At 44.9% G+C, this 17569-nt stretch overlaps 1 protein-coding gene across 1 annotated transcript in view; it reads left to right on the forward strand.

The window, feature by feature from the left end:
* Positions 1-17569, forward strand: part of GABRG1 (gamma-aminobutyric acid type A receptor gamma1 subunit) — a 159459-nt gene that overhangs the window by 36049 nt on the left and 105841 nt on the right. The window contains exon 3 of the mRNA XM_029588421.1: positions 14450-14517. Coding sequence (XP_029444281.1) covers positions 14450-14517 — 68 coding nt within the window. The remainder of the gene's footprint in view (positions 1-14449; positions 14518-17569) is intronic.

A 17569-nucleotide genomic window follows, 5' to 3' on the forward strand; every position in this document is an offset into this window, starting at 1 on the left:
TTAGTTTCATAGGGGAAAAAAACCTATTTGTTTATTAGTTTCATTCGTTTTTCGTTTACCATTAAAGTCAATGGGAGAAGTATTTGCAGCCTATTTTTGGCTGCAGAATTGGGTTTTTCTTATCAATTCTGATGAAACCTCTGGGGAGCAATCATCAGAATGGGAAAAGAGCTCCAAGGTACTTAGACTGTGGCAAAGTGGCACCAAAGTGGCATGAATAGCCTAAGGCACTGTAAAGGGCAGAGGGGTACCGGGAGTAGCAAGAGTGCTTTAACAGAGGTACAAAGCAGCAGTGAGAGTGTAAAAAACACACCACAGCTTCAAAAGAGAGCACCAATAATAGTTGCATGAACCCTCGAAGGCAGCATGACAGGCAAAGTGGCAAGGCAAGTGGCATCAACATCCTACAGCACAATGAAGGGGGAACACAGCAAGCAGAAAGAGTGTCAGAAAAAACCACAAGGTGCCGATAAAGAGACAAAGCAGCAGAAAGACTAGCACCAACACACTGAGGAACCATGATAGTGGCAAGAACACCATAAGGAGTAGAGTGAGTCATCTGCAGTATGGCAGCAAGGCAGAGTGGCAGAAAGTTGATAGGGGCAAGACAGGCTGCCAGAGCTGAGGTAGTCTGGTCCCTGTGGTTTTGATAGGGGCAAGACAGGCTGGCAGAGCTGAGGTAGTCTGGTCCCTGTGGTTTTGATAGGGGCAAGACAGGCTGGCAGAGCTGAGGTAGTAAGTCTGGCCCCTGTGGTTTTGATAGGGGCAAGATAAGGAGGCAAGACAAGATGAGGCTTAGCCCGCAGATGATGTTAGGCCGGTAGTAGTGGTCCCCGGCGCGCCGGGACAAAGTCTTCTCGGAGTCGGGTTGTTTGTGAATGCAGCCGAAAGTGGGTGGTAAACTCCATCTAAGGCTAAATACCAGCACAAGACCAATAGTCAACAAGTAGTTCAATAAAAAAAAGTGCAGTAAAAAAAAAGCCTGGCTGCCTGACAGGCACAGCAGCAAAAAAGAACAAATATCTTTTTCAGCAATAGAAAATTAATTATAGGAAACTAGCAATAGCAATTGAATAAAGATCTGAGACACTCTGAGAGAGCTCAAACAGCAAACAAGCTTCTCAGATAGAACCCAAGAAGAGGGGAGCGGGGTGAAGGAGAACGGGACCCCCTGTTTTCGGCACGACTGTCAACCGGGGTGTACCCATCTTGAAACACGGACCAAGGAGTCTAACATGCGTGCTAGGACCTGAAACATGATGAACTATGCCTGGGTGGGGTGGAGCTGCTGCGGGTGCAGACCTTGGTGGTAGTAGAAAATATTCAAACAAGAGCCCTGGGGAGAGTTCCATTTGCTTTGTGCAGGAAAGGGCTCCCTAGAATGGGTTCGCCCCTAGAGTGTGGTGGTTCCGTTGGCGTCTAGTGAGCTCTCGCTGGTCTTTTAAAATCTGGTGGACGTAGCAGATATACAAACAAAAATTTTGAAGGCCGACGCAGAGCAGGTTTCCATATGAACAGTGGTTCAACATGTGGCAGCGGGTATTCAGAGATAGGCAATACCTGGGGAAGTTCCCTTTCCTTTGCATAGGAAAGGGCTCCCTGAAATGGGTTCACCCCAGAGTGGGGCACGAGACTCGGAAAGTGTTGCGACGTGGAGGAAGTTTCCATGTGAACAGCGGTTCAACATGTATCAGTGGGTGTTCAGAGCTAGGCGATACCCGGGGAGAGTTCCCTTTTCTTTGAACAGGAAAGGGCTCCCTGAAATGGGTTCATCCCAGAGTGGGGCATGAGACTCGGAAGGTGTTGCGATGTTGTGGAGGTTTCCATGTGAACAGCGGTTCAACATGGGTCATTGAGTGTTAAGAGATAGGCGACTCCCGGGGAGAGTTCCCTTTCCTTTGCGCAGGAAAGGGCTCCATGAAATGGGTTCACCCCAGAGTGGGGCACGAGCTTTCAAAGCATGGCGAAGTGGAAGAGGTTTCCATGTGAACAGCAGTTCAATATGGGTCAGCGGGTGTTAAGAGATAGGCGACACCCGGGGAGAGTTCCATTTCCTTTGTGCAGGAAAGGGCTCCCTAGAATGGGTTCACCCCTAGAGTGTTGTGGTTCCGTTGGCGTCTAGTGAGCTCTCGCTGGTCTTTTAAAAACTGGTGGACGTAGCAGATATACAAATGAGAATTTTGAAGGCTGACGCGGAGCAGTTTTCCATATGAATAGTGGTTCAACATGTGGCAGCAGGTGTTCAGAGATAGACGATACTGGGGAGAGTTCCCTTTCCTTTGCGCAGGAAAGGGCTCCGTGAAATGGGTTCACCCCAGAGTGGGGCCCAAGCCTTGGAAAATGTTGCGACGTGGAGGAGGTTTCCATGTGAACAGCGGTTCAACATAGGTCATCAGGTATTAAGAGATAGGCTACACCCGGGAGAGTTACCTTTCCTTTGCGCAGGAAAGGGCTCCCTGAAATGGGTTCACCCCAAGAGTGGGGCACGAGCCTTTAAAGTGTGGCGAAGTGGAGAGTGGGGCACAAGACTCAGAAAGTGTTGCGACGTGGAGGGGGTTTCCATGTGAACAGCGGTTCAACATGTATCAGCGGGTTTTCAGAGATAGGCAATACCCGGGGAGAGTTCCCTTTTCTTTGCACAGGAAAGGGCTCCCTGAAATGGGTTCGTCCCAGAGTGGGGCACGAGACTCAGAAAGTGTTGCGACGTGGAGGGGGTTTCCATGTGAACAGCGGTTCAATATGGGTCAGTGGGTGTTAAGAGATAGGCGACACAGGGGAGAGTTCTCTTTCCTTTGCACAGGAAAGGGCTCCCTGAAATGGGTTCACCATGAGAGTGGGGCACGAGCCTTCAAAGTGTGGTGAAGTGGAGGAGGTTTCCATGTGAACAGCGGTTCTGGTTCAACATGTGTCAGCGGGTACTAAGAGATAGGCTACACCCGGGGAGAGTTCTCTTTCCTTTGTGCAGGTATGTTGTAGGGGTGTGCATTCGTTTTGAACTTAAATGGAAAACGCAACTTATTTTTTTTTTTAACTTAAAAAAATGATGAGGCGTAAACGATCGGATTTCCAACTTATTCAACATAGCTATGTTGAATACGTTGGAAATCGCGATTGTTGATCTAAATAAAAATTTAAACCCCTCACCCTCCTTAATCCCCCCCCCCCAAGACTTACCAAAACTCCCCAAGCTGGCCAAAAGTTCCGTGAGGGTCCGGGAGCGGACGCATGGGGAATCACGTGACGCCGACGTCACATGGTCCATCGCGGTTCCGCTCCCGGACCCCTCGTTGGACCCAAACGGCACTTTTGGCCAGCTTGGAGGGGGCTCCTGACCCCCCCAAGCTGGCCAAAAGTGCCTTTTGGGCCCAACGAGGGGTCCCGGAGCGAACCCGAGGGGAATCACATGACGTTGGCGTGACGCGGCGTCACGTGATTCCCCTCGGGTTCGCTCCGGGACCCCTCGTTGGGCCCAAAAGGAACTTTTGGCCAGCTTGGGGGGGCCTCCTGACTCCCCCAAGCTGGCCAAAAGTGCCTTTTGAGCCCAACGAGGGTGTCCCGGAGCGAACCCTAGGGGAATCACGTGACGTCGGCGTCACGTCGGAGTGACGCGGCGTCACGTGATTCCCCTCGGGTTCGCTCCCGGAACCCTCGTTGGGCTCAAAAGGCACTTTTGGCCAGCTTGGGGGGGTCAGGAGGCCCCCCCAAGCTGGCCAAAAGTTCCTTTTGGGCCCAACGAGGGGTCCGGGAGCGAACCCGAGGGGAATCATGTGACGCCGCGTCACGCCGATGTCACGTGATTCCCCTCGGGTTCGCTCCCGGACCCCTCGTTGGGCCCAAAAGGCACTTTTGGCCAGCTTGGGGGGGTCAGGAGGCCCCTCCAAGCTGGCCAAAAGTTCCTTTTGGGCCCAACGAGGGGTCCGGGAGTGAACCCGAGTGGAATCATGTGACGCCGCGTCACTTCGACGTGACGCCGACGTCACATGCTCCTTGCAAAGGAGTTCAGGAATGGCGTCCTGACCCCGCTGGACCACCAGGGAGTTTTGGTAAGTCTTGGGGGGGGGGCGGGATTAAGGCGGGTGAGGGGTTTAAATTTTTATTTGCACATATGGACATAGACTCAACTTATGGAATTCTCCATATGTCCATATTGACCGCAAATGGGACCCCCTTTCGACTTATGGACTTATGAACTTAAACTTTTGGTCTGCACATCCCTAGTATGTTGTGGTTTGATCTGTCACTTCTTCCTGAACTAGTTCACTGCCAGAAGAAAATGGCATCTTTTTCATTTGTGAAAGATAATTCAACAGAGGATGCTTTACGAGCAATAGAGACTGCCATTTGTGAAGCAAGAACTGAGCTGGAGATTATTTGTGAATACCCAGAAGCTATTAACTGTACTTATGCACTTTACTGATGACAAAGGAACGTGAAGAGCTCTCAGAAATAAGAAAACTGTTACTCAAGTCCAAATGTACAATATCAACCTATGTTGACTTTGTACCCTACACAGTGCCTCTGTAAACTATGGGAACACAGAGGATGAACTAAAGTACAACTACCATCAGTTTTCTATAGTACTAGAAAGCATTAATGTTGGCACCTAAGAAAGATTTAGGGAAAATGGCCCATATTATGAAGATCATGAAAACTATTGAGCATATGAAATATGCAAGCTCCAAACATCTTAAGTCAGCTTTTTATGTTCTTACATTCAAAATGTTGAAAACAGGAAAAATAATTTTCTGGAAAGAAGTAATGCACAAATACATGAAACTGAAATTAGAGATAGTAGAACTAAACTCAGACAGGCACAGCATTTGGGGTCAGGCCCTTGTAGTGACATAAGGGTGGACAAACAGGTACAGCATTTGGGGTCATGCCCTTGTAGTGATGTAAGGGCTGGCAGACAGGCACAGCGTTTGGGGTCAGGATCTTGTAGTGATGTAAGGGCTGAATGGGCAGGCACATCAGTTGAGATCAGGACCTTGTAGTGACGTAAGTGCTGGACAGACAGGCACAGCATTTGGGGTCAGGCCTTGTAGTGATGTGAGGGCTGGATGGGCAGGCACAGCGCTTGGGGGCAGGCCTTGTAGTGACGTAAAGGCTGGATGGACAGGCTCAGCGGTTGAGGTCAGGTACATGTGCTGATATTATCTGGAGCATATGAGGCAGTTGGACCTGCTGCAAGGCTTTACATTGCTTCTATTCATCTTGCCATTCACAGGGAAAATCTGGAAACCCAAGCAAAGACATGTTTATTTTCAAAAACACTAGCATTTCCATCAAATCTGTGCCAGCATTGAGTGATGAGGGCTCATGATATCCCTTGTCATTGAAAATACACGTTCACTGGGCACACTGGTTGGTGGACATGACAGATATCGCTGAGCCTCTTTGCCTAGGTGTGGCTAGACAGTGGACGTGTGCCCAATATGCCAGCGAATCTGTCTGCATGTCCTCTATGGGCTCTGTGAGATACCGTATCACTGACATTTGTGCTGGTGTCTCCTTTGCTTGGGTGGGCTGAGAGTCCTTCTTTCCAGCTGCTTTCGCTCTAGCCCCTTCCAGAACAGATAATATTTTAGGGGTAATATGGCTTTGGCATACTGAAGTGGAGGAGGAAGTACTAGCTGTCACTGACAGAGTGCTGCTCCTACTTGGGCTTGCACTACTCTGAAGTGCCCGCTGTTTCTTCCCCTGCTTCATGCCTAAGCTGTCTCTGCCTATGGTGCTCCTTTCACGGATGTTTACTAATAGCAGGTCCTTTACAAATGTGAGACAATCGGACTGTAGGGCAAGTTTCCCTTTCATATGGGGATCACAGACTGTGGCGAGTATGTATCTGTGGTCTTTTCTTAAAGGTTTTAATTTCTCTTGCACCTGCTTCTGCAAAAAGTCCAGACAATGCAGCACCTCTGCTGTCATTCCATCTTCCTGTTTAAAGCCCTCCAAATTTTCCTCCAGAAAATTAATTATAGGGATGATGTCAGCCAAGGTGGCACTTCTGGAACTCAGCCCCTCCATGGCATCCTTGAAGGGCTGCAGGATTTTTACCAGCTGACTCATGACTAACCAATCATGATACCCTAGGGGACTCTGCACACCTATGTCCATTTCCACAGAAAGGTCATGAAGGGGTGTCTGCTGCTCCACTAACCTCTGCAGCATCATATAGGTGGAATTCCACTGGATGCCAATGTCTTGAATGAGACGCTTGTGAGGCATCCTCAAATCAGTCTGCTTTTCACAAGAACCTGCCACGCCTTCACACTTCTGTGGAAGTGTGCTGCTATGTTCCTGCACTTGTGTATTAACATATGCAGCTATTCATTCTCTTGGTGATTGGACTCCAACCCCAGAGCTGACTTCCCAACCAGGTGCAGAGTGTGTGCAAAACATCGGATGTTGTAAAAGCGCCCGTCGGATATTGGCTTTTTTCATGTTTGCACCATTGTCTGTGACAAAGAACTCTGCCTGAAGATTCCTGACTCACTGGTGTAGCTGCCAGCCCACCAGCATCTGTCTGATGCATGCTAGAATATTAGCTGAGGTATGGGCCTTGTCCGTCAGGGGGTGTGCAGTAAAGCCCACCTCCACCCTGATACTTGTTCACTAATAGAGCTGCTGCCTGCCCCTGACTCAGCCAGGTCCCATCAGTGTGCTGTCAGGGAGAGGTAAGAGTGTGCAGCATTCATGGTGGTCCAGATATCTCAGATGAAGTGCCCACTCACCTCTGCCTTAGCTAGCAGTGCTTGGATGTGACCTCGACACTGGTTGTACAGGCTGTGGATGACCTTTCTGCTAAATGTGGTTCTGGAGAGCACTTTGTAATTTGGAACTAAGACCTTCAGCAAATGCTTGAAACCCACATTCTCCACTATCTGCAAGAGCTGGTCATCAAGGGCAATCATTTCCCCAATGCTCCTGGTTACAACTTTTGAGGCTGCCTGCCTCCTTCCCCGGGATAGCGTTACCGAACACCACCCCATTTCCTCCATGGTGAGTTGTCGCTTCTGACACATGGCAGGGGCTGCTGGCCTGCCACCTGACTGCTAGAAGGGGCTGAGGGCGTGGGATGACTCTGCTCCTTTTCAACCACTTTATGCTGCCTGGAGAAAGGGGTCCCCTGACTGGTACTGCCACCATCCCCAGATGGCAGTACTGTTGGGTGTTGCTTCTGCAGGTGATGCATCATGCCAAAATTAGTTGTCCCATTTGCTTGCCTCTGCCAATAGCCCTGGCACAGTAATTATACTGAGCAAAACACGGGTCCTCCGTCACTTTAAAGTGGCTCCAGATCACAGATTTCTTTTGTGATCCCTTCTCTATAGCCTTCGGGGTGGATGCTGGCACTGGAGTTGAAGTAGTGGGTGCACCCTGAGAAGCAATGCCAGGGGCATCAGTCACACTCTGTGCCTGTGCTGACTGCTCTTCCTCCTCCTCCTCATCAGTTTCATCTCTCCCCTGCAGCACTGAAGTGTAGGCTAAGACAGAACTAACTAATCCTCCTAAACCTTCATCAGCTATTCTTCCATTTCTGATGTTTAGAATCCCACACAAGATGATTCTTCATCAGAATCAGAAGCAAAAAGTGTCTGCGCTATATTGTCAGCGCTAACTAGAGTCTGCTGTCTCACTGCTGCTTTTGGGTCTCACCCTTTTGTCTTGCATGAATCAGTCTCCCCTTCCCTCACCTCCAAAACAACAGAGTCATAAACAGGTGGTGGCGGTGCATCATCTTTAAATTTCATTTTTTTTCGGATGGAACTGCCTGCCCCTCCAGAGATTTTAGATTGGAACAGGTCCCTTTTTAACTTTAATGGGGGATTGGCACTGCCCTTTGAAGTGCCTCATCTGCCAGTCCCAATCACTTTTCTACCTTTCCCTGACATCATGGATTTAATATCACTGCCTACTAGGGATTTCAATTAAAATAATTATTTCTTTATTGATGAATGAACATCACTGTACCAATATATGTGAGTCTTGAAAACTACACACAGACACACAGTGCAGTGCCTTGCTGTACACTACAACTGAGACTGCTGTATGTGCACAAAAAAATAAGATTAAACTCCAGATGCCTACTGTGGATTTGGATTAAAAGAGCACTGCTGTACAATATATGTGAGTCTAGAAAACTACACACAGACACACAGTGCAGTGCCTTGAGGAACACTACAACTGAGATTGCTGTATGTGCACAAATAAATTTAAACTCCAGATGCCTACTGGGGATTTGGATTAAAAGAACATTGCTGTACCAATATATGTGAGTCTGGAAAACTACACACAGACACACAATGCAGTGCCTTGCTGTACACTACAACTGAGACTGCTGTATGTGCACAAAAATATGAAACCAGAGAAAAGACTGGAAGCCTGAGCAAGCACAATTCCTAGTGATGCTGCTTCTTGTTTGAAAATACCAACTCCCAGACAGCCAGTGCAACTCTCACACTATCTCCCACCCACACCACCCACACCACCCATACCCTGCCTGAAACCTACCCCAGGAGGGTAAGATCAGCAGCAAAATGCCACTGCTGGCAGCTTGTCTCAGTGGGAGAGACAGAGAGAAAGTCTGAGTTCAATAAAAAAAAAGTGCACGAAAAAAAGCCTGGCTGTCATAGCAGCAAAAACTTACAAATACCTTTTTCAATGGAAAATTATATCAAAGTAGCAAGCAAAAACAATTGCATACAGATCTGAGACACTCAGACTAGCTCTGAGTAAAGCCACCTCTCCAGACAACCGCTAAAAAAAAAAGTGTGTGGCACGCCACGTGCTTAAGGTATAAATAGTACAGCAGGAACAGCATCACAGAGCACTGAGAGCAGCGATTGGCTGCATTAGAAAAATGCTTGGCTCTGATACGTTGGCATTCTGGTCTCCTTGCCAACCTGTCTGACCCACTCTATGACAGGGCTGTGAGGTCACTTATGACTCATAGGAAAGGGCTGGTTGTTGCTATGGATACTCCCACATGGCCTTCTCCTATTTCAAATGGCCACTAAGAAATCACTGCGAACCAAAAGAATGAAACTAATATGATATGTTTCATTCGTGGGGGATCGCCATGCGGTTCACGAACCCATGAATCAAACGAACAGGAACCTATGCGTTGCAGATTGCACATTCGTTGAAAATGAATGCACATCCCTATTAATTAGAACTTCACTAATTCCTTTTTTATAACTAGCCTTAAAAGTGATATCACTAGATTTACAATTAGTATAATTACTTAAATGGACCAATTAACGTCCTACATTTTATTTCCTTTCTGAGTTTATTTTTTCTCCTTTTTTAACTTTTGAGACAAGATATGGATTTTTCACCCTGCTTTCATATATAGGATATATGTTAGATAAAATGAAACCAAATTTAAACCCTTGAAATAGCATTTTCACCTTCTCCATCTAGTGATATTTCCCAAGCCAGGAAATTATGTTTACAGGCAGAATCAATAACCTTACATTTCTAAGCACTAAGAGCTTTTCCTCTGGGCCCCCAAGAAACATAGAAACATAGAAATGACGGCAGAAGAAGACCAATCGGCCCATCCAGTCTGCCCAGCAAGCCTCACACTTCTTTTATTCTCATACTTATCTGTTTCTCTTGGCTCCTAGTAACCTTTGGTTCTATTTCCTTTTCACCCCCACCATTAATGCAGAGAGCAGTGATGGAGCTGCATCCAAGCGAAATATCAAGCTTGATTAGTTAGGGGTAGTAACCGCCGCAATAAGCAAGCTACACACATACTTATTTGTTTACCCAGACTATGTTATTCAGCCCTTATTGGTTGTTTTTCTTCTCCCCTGCCGTTGTAGCAGAGAGCTATGCTGGATAAGCGTGAACTATTAGTTTTACTTCTCCCCTTCCGTTGAAGCAAAGAGCTATGCTGGATATGCGTAAAGTATTAGTTTTACTTCTCCCCTGCCGTTGAAGCAGAGAGCTATGCTGGATATGCGTGAACTATTAGTTTTACTTTTCCCCTGCTGTTGAAGCAGAGAGCTATGCTGGATATGCGTGAACTATTAGTTTTACTTCTCCCCTGCCATTGAAGCAGAGAGCTATGCTGGATATGCGTGAAGTATTAGTTTTTCTTCTCCCCTGCTGTTGAAGCAGAGAGCTATGCTGGATATGCATTGAAAGTGAAGTATGCATTGAAAGCACATTATCTATCAACAAATATTGAATAAGCCTAATAATTGGTAATACCTATAGCCTATGAACTCTTTGTTAATTTTACATACTCTTGCCCACCCCTGTTTTTTTTTTTTTTTTTAATTTGGAGATGGCAGGCCTCCATCCTTCCGCTCCGTGAAGGTGGAACACCAACCACTGGCCACTGGCATCCCGCTCCGTGAATGCCTCTGTGGCTACTGCCGCTCCGTGCAGTGTTTTGCTGCCTCCTCTTTATACATTTCCTCTAGTCCTGATGGATCCACAGTGTTGATCCCACGCCCCTTTGAAGTACTTCACAGTTTTGGACTTCACCACTTCCTCCGGAAGGGCATTCCAGGCATCCACCACTCTCTCCGTGAAGAAATATTTCCTGACATTGATTCTTAGTCTTCCTCCCTGGAGCCTCAGCTCGTGACCTCTGGTTCTGCTGATTTTTTTCTGACGGAAAAGGTTTGTCGTTGTCTTTGGATCATTAAAGTTTTTCAAGTATCTGAAGGTCTAAATCATATCACCCCTGCTCCTCCTTTCCTCCAGGGTGTACATATTTAGATTCTTCAATCTCTCTTCGTATGACATCCGATGAAGACCCTCCACCTTTTTGGTCGCTCTTCTTTGTACTGCTTCCATCTTGTCTCTGTCTCTTTGTAGATACGGTCTCCAGAACTGAACACAGTACTCCAGGTGAGGTCTCACCAAGGACCTGTATAAGGGGATAATCACTTCCCTTTTCTTACTCGATATTCCTCTCTCTATGCAGCCCAGCATTCTTCTGGCTTTTGCTATCGCCATGTCGCATTGTTTCGCAGACTTCATATCATTAGACACTATAACCCCTAGGTCCCTCTCCTGCTCCGTGCACATCAGCCTTTCCCCCCCCCATCGAATACAGTTCATTCGGATTTCCACTCCCCATATTCATGACTTTGCACTTCTTGGCATTGAATCTCAGCTGCCATATCCTTGACCACTCTTCCAGTTTCCTTAAATCCCGTCTCATTCTCTCCACTCCTTCCGGCGTGTCCACTCTGTTGCAGATCTTAGTGTCATTCGCAAAAAGACAAATCTTACCTTCTATCCGGTCCGCAATGTCGCTCACAAAGATATTGAACAGGACCGGTCCCAACACTGATCCTTGCGGTACACCACTTAAAACCGCTCTCTCTTCAGAGAGAGTTCCATTTACCATCACACTGTCCGTCAACCAGTTTGCAATCCAGGTCACCATTTTGCACTCACTCCTAAGCTTCTCGTTTTATTCACCAGACTCCTGTGCGTAACCGTATCAAAAGCTTTGCTGAAATCTAAGTAGATGACATCGAGTGCTCTTCCTTGATCCAATTCCTTGGTTACCCAGTCAAAAAAGTCAATTAGATTTGTCTGACAGCATCTTCCCCTGGTGAATCCATGCTGCCTCTGGTCCAGCAATTCTCCGGACTGTAGTTAGTTCACTATTCTCTCTTTCAACAGTGACTCCATTACTTTTCCCACCACCGAAGTGAGGCTAACCGGTCTGTAGTTACCAGCCTCCTCTCCGTTCCCACTCTTGTGAAGCAGGACCACCACCGCTCTTCTCCAATCACTCAGCACCACTCCCGTTTCTAGGGATCTATTGAACAGGTCACACAGTGGACCCGCCAGCACATCTCTGAGCTCCATCAGTATCCTTGGATGAATCCTATCAGGTCCCATAGCTTTGTCCACTTTCAGATTCTTTAGCTCTTCCCATAAGAAAGACTCCTCAGGAAATTAAAAAGGCATGGAATAGGAGGCAGCATCCTATTGTGGATTGGTAACTTATTAAAACACAGGAAACCCAAGGATAGGACTAAATGTTAAGTTTTCAAAATGGAGAAGTATCATTAATGGACTGCTGTTTAACGTTGCACCTATGTTGCAGCAGCTATAGTTGGCTCCTGGTTAAATGGAGGGCCAAATTTAAAATGCTGGTGATAGCACATAAACTGTTTAACTCTGAATATTCCTGTTCTGTTAAGAATAGACTTCAGTGGTATGAACTCACATGCTCATTGAGATCACCAGGGACTAATTTACTGCATGTTCCTGTTTATGTGCTTTTAAGCCATTGCAAATCTGTGCTAGAGCTTTCTCATATGCATTACCTTCCCTGTGGAATGCCTTACCAATACAGTTTAAAGAATTTTAGGAAACAGATTAAGGGGTTTTTTTTTTAAAGAAGCTTTTAGCAAAAATATGTTTTATGGTTTTATTGTTGTTATTGTCTTGTTTTAATTGTTCTATGTGATAATATGATTGCTTTACAGTAATCTGCACTGAACAAAATGAGGTAGATCTTAAAAACGTACGCACAAAACCGGCAGCCTGTGTACGCCGAGCCGCGCAGCCTGCCTCCGTTCCCTCCTGCGTCCCACCACTTTTCCCTCCCTTCCCCTATCTAACCCACCCCTCAGCCCTACCTAAATCCCCCCCTACCTTTGTTGTGCAAGTTACGCCTGCTTGAGGCAGGCGTAACTTGCGCGCCGCCTCGGCATCCCCCGGCACAGGACGCAGTGCCGGGGGACTCGGGACTGCCCTCCCGGCCCGCCCCCGAACCATCGCCACGCCCCTGGACCTGCCCCGGACCGCCCCCTGACCCCAGGCACGCCCCTGGACACACCCTGGCCTGCCGACAACCCCCGGACATGCCCCCTCCCGCCCCTTTACGAAGCCCCGGGGCTTTGCTCGCGCCGGCAGCCTATGCAAAATAGGCGCGCCGGTGCGTGAGTACCCTGCTCGCGTAAATCCGGCAGGATTTTCGCGCGCAGGGCTTTTAAAATCTACCCCAATGTTTTTAGAAGATGCAGAATATAAAGTTTTAACATAAATAATCATAAATGATCTGGAAAAGGGAATGATGAGTGAGGTAATCAGTTTTGCAGATGGCACAAAATATTCACAATAGTTAAAATAGCAATGGAATGCGAGGAACTGCAGATAGACCTTGTGAGATTGGGAAACTGGACATCTGAATGACAGATGAAATTTAATATGAAAAAGTAAAAAGCGATGCACATAGGGAAAAGTAATCCCAACTACAAAATGCTGGTTATGTATTCAGAATCACCTCGTAGGAAAAGGACCTTGTACATTAAAATTAGCTCAGCGTATGGCATGACTGCACCTTGAGTATTATGTGCAGCTTTGGTCACTCCATCTCAAAAATGATATAGCAGAACTAGAAAAGTTGTAAAGGAAAGTGACAAAAATGATTAAAGGGGATAGAATGGCTCCCTTATGATGACAGCCTATACTAGTTAGGGATCTTCAGCTTGGTAAAGAGATGGCTGACAGGGGACATGCTAGAAATTTATAAAATCATGAGGCTATTTGCCTTTCAAATAATACTAAAACAAGGTAACACTCCATGAAACAACAAATAGATTTAAAACACATTGGAGAAAGTACTTTTTCACTCAGCACACAATCAAGTTGTGGAATCTTTGCCAGAAATTGTGGTCAAGGCGACTAACATAATGGGGTCTAAAAGAAATTTGGACAAGTTCCTGGAGGAAAAACGTCTGCAAAACATTATTAGCCAGATAAGAGAAAGCTATTGCTATCCCTAGGAGAGAATAACAAGAAAAAAAAGCTACTTTGGGACCCAGATTGTCCATTGTTGGACAATCTGGATGGCACTTGGTCTGAGCCAGCATGACATTTGCTATGTTCTCTATTATGCATCAAGTACCACTATGATGTGCATGTCTTTGAATTTTCCTTATCATAGACAGTGATGTACATTAAAATGGTTGCACAAATTCCTAACTGATTCAACAGGCTGTACTGTTTGCTTTGTGCAGAGTGCTTGAAGTAGGGCTAAGCTCTTGGGATGAATGTTGCCAGACCTAAATGGGAAGAGGAACATCAATTGGTTAAAAAAGATTACACACATCACAATTATTATTAATTTGGTCAACCAATATGAAGCTGCAGCAAAGCTTTGGGACATTCTCCAGTATAATCGGGCTGGTGGCACGTTTTCCAAGATGGGTTGCAATCTGATTTGGCTACAATTACTAGCTAAGGACAGCAAGCATGAGGAGTATTCTCCTGGAGGCAGTCAAACTTGCACTGCTGACAGCTGGGAGATATCTTTAACTAGAGCAGAGTAGGCATGGGTGAGTAGGCCAAATGGTCTTGACAATATCTACCATGTTAATGTTTTACATCATTGCATAGATCTTTTCCATGCATATTGTTGATTATCTATTGTTATTTTTCTTCCTTTGTTTTATTACAGTGAGACCTACAGTAATTGAAACAGATATATATGTTAACAGTATTGGTCCTGTAGATCCTATTAACATGGTAAGTCATGAAGCACAGTGGCCATGTGTTCTGAAACAATTTTATTTCATTTTGTTGACTTATATATGCCTATTTTATGATTTTGTTTGAATAAACTAGCATATTTTTATATAAACTGTGATGTAAAATTAGATGTACTTTTCTTGTAATAATAGTACCAATGACACAAAGGGCAGGATATCAAAGTGATAGAGCACTTCTTTTCATAAAAGTTTTGCATTCTTTGTCCAGGAGTGTACTATGTTTTTATTTATTTATTTTTTTAGATTGTCTATTCTCAACTTTCCTTATTGTCCATGCCATACTGTCAGAGTGCAGGGTTCCCAAATGACACTCCCAAAGCTACTTTACCTTCCAGACACAAGTTAGTTCAGCAGGAATAACAACAGTTTAAATTACTTTTTATGCTTAAATGCCTTTCTTTAAGCTGCCCTTCTCCCTTGCTGCAGCAGTTCTAGTGACTTCCCACTATAGTCTTATAGGCCGATGCAGTATTGGTGCGGAGAAAATGGGAGCTCATGGTTGAGTGCCCGCTCTCCTAATGTGTGCCGATCGACCTCTCCGGGGTGCCCGATTTCATATTTAAATCAGCTGCCGTGGTAAAAAGGAGACACTAGGGGAAACTGTGTGCCTCTAGCACCTTGTCAGCAGTGTTTGCCTAGGAAAGGTGGCTGTCAGTGGGTTAGGAAAATGGACACTCAATTTTACGAGCGTCTGTTTTCCTAACTTGTGCACAGCCACAGGTTAGGAAAATGGATGCTCATTAATTGAGCGTCCCTTTTCCTAACCTGACCGCTGGCACACTTTTTTTTTTTACATTTTTTTTTAAACGTTCTCTTTTTTGTTCGTCCGACTTAATATCGTCACGACATTAAGTTGGAGGAAGTACAGAAAAGCAGTATTTTCTGCTTTTCTGTACACTTTTTGGGCTGCTCCAAAATTAACGCCTGCTCTGGGCCGGTGTTAATTTCTGAGGGTAAAAATGTGTGCATTGGGCACACATTTTTTTTTTTTTGCATTGCAGGAGAATAGCTAATAGCCTCATCAACATGAATTTACATGTGGTGAGTGCTATTAACTTCTCAGGGGGTTGGATGCACGTTTTGGACGAGCTAATCCCTTATAACATAAATGGTTGGGGACTTGCGTCCAACACACATGTCTAACCACAGGTTTTATTTTATTTATTTCTTTTGTTTATTTTATATACCATCTGTCTGACGAGTAATCAAGACAGTGAACATAGCAGTCGTGTAATATATATCCAGAGGTTCAGTCTGGTTAAACCATTCTTAAAATTTAAACATATTAAAAATAAACTATAATAAATGTCAATAATAATAAATTTAACATGTTAAGATAAACTATAATAAGATACATTTCAAGCATTCAAATGACCTAAGATCACGATAACAGTTTAAAATCAAAGTAATATAAAATCTAATATTAACTTTAAAATAAAAGGAAATAAACACAATTAATATCAATATAATAGAAAGCATTACAATGAAAATAACAAAGCATAATAGTTATAGACACAAGTTAAATAAAAAGTGAAGTATATCTATATAGCATCACTATTTAGTGCTTTTATTAGTCTGATTATAGAAAGTGATTTAACTAAAAATGTTCATTAATTGATTGATGGTTGTATATTAATTAGACCATACGTCTGTTTAAACAGTAATGTTTTTAAACCTTTCTTAAACGTTTTTATATCTGTCTGTATTCTGAGTTCTAAAGGAAGGGTATTCCATAATTTTGCACCTGCTATGGAGATTGTGTGTTTTCTTACTTCAGAGAGATGAGCCGATCTAATAGAAGGGATTACAAGTAACCCTTTATTCGCAGAACGAAGATTTTGTTGTGGTGTATAGATATGAAGTGAAGCATTCAACCATTCAGTGTATTCATAGTTTATAGATTTAAATAAAATACATAATTTTTTTACATAAGGTTAACTGGTGCACTCGGCTGAGCGCACTGTATTGCATTGGCCTGTTAGATAGCTGCACTGCTTTCTCCTTTACTTATTTTCCTTCCCTGCTGTTGCAATTCCAGCAGGTTTAAAGCATAGTTTTGGGTTGCAGCACAGCCTGTACAGTTGTTTTTCTTCCCCACTGCAGGAGTCCCAGAAACTTCTAAAGTAACAGTCTTAAGTAGCCGAGCAGCATCCGCTTAGCTTATTCCCTTCCCCCAGAATAGCAATTCTAGAAAGTTTAAAGTACTGTTCTGTATTGCTGTACAGCTTTGCTTGCAGCTGTTCTCCTCCCTCACTGCAGGAGTTCCGGTAATTTCCAAACACAGTCTCAAATAGTTGAGCGGTGTCTTCTTAGTTTATTCCCTTCCCCACTGTCACAGTCTTTGTCCCTTAAACAGTTACAAAGTTTAGCCTCGTTTAAAAAACACAGATATCTTCAACTCTGCCAGCCCAGTTTTGGATGCTTGTTTGGGAAGTCTTCTGTTGATGAGAAAGAGACCCTCTTCTCTCCTTTGGGCATCTAAAAATGACCCCTGAGGTTTCCACCCGTCCTTCTCTTGGAAATCTTGCTCCCAGAGCCCCATAATTCCTTTAACTCCCCCTTTCTACTCTTGGATTTGTAGTCTTATGTTTTTACCTTGCTCTGGGAGCTTCTTGTCATTTAACACTCTGGACTCTCCCAGGGATCACTCTCTTCCTCCCTCAGCAGACATGATGGGACGTACAGTATATCCCATCACACATACCAATCGAAATGAGTGGTTTATGTCCTCTGCCAGGAGATGGAGACAGAGATAAAAGGCTAACTTTTCTCCCCTTGTAGGGGTTTGGTGCAGTCCTTAGCACTTAAATATTTCTGGGGTTGAGATTCAGCCACTATATGGATGCACAATTTAGCTTGATAAAATTATCTAGGTAGTTTGAGATATTCAGGGACATGGCCTCACCACAGAATATATTCAACTATCCTATACTTAGCTGGATAAGTTTAGCTGGCTAAATTTAGGACAGTCAAATAGCAGTTCTAGACTAATCTGGCTAAATAATTTACTAAGATTTTTTTCCCCATAG

Source organism: Rhinatrema bivittatum, chromosome 1 (genome assembly GCF_901001135.1).
Source record: "Rhinatrema bivittatum chromosome 1, aRhiBiv1.1, whole genome shotgun sequence".
Lineage (NCBI taxonomy): Eukaryota > Metazoa > Chordata > Amphibia > Gymnophiona > Rhinatrematidae > Rhinatrema > Rhinatrema bivittatum.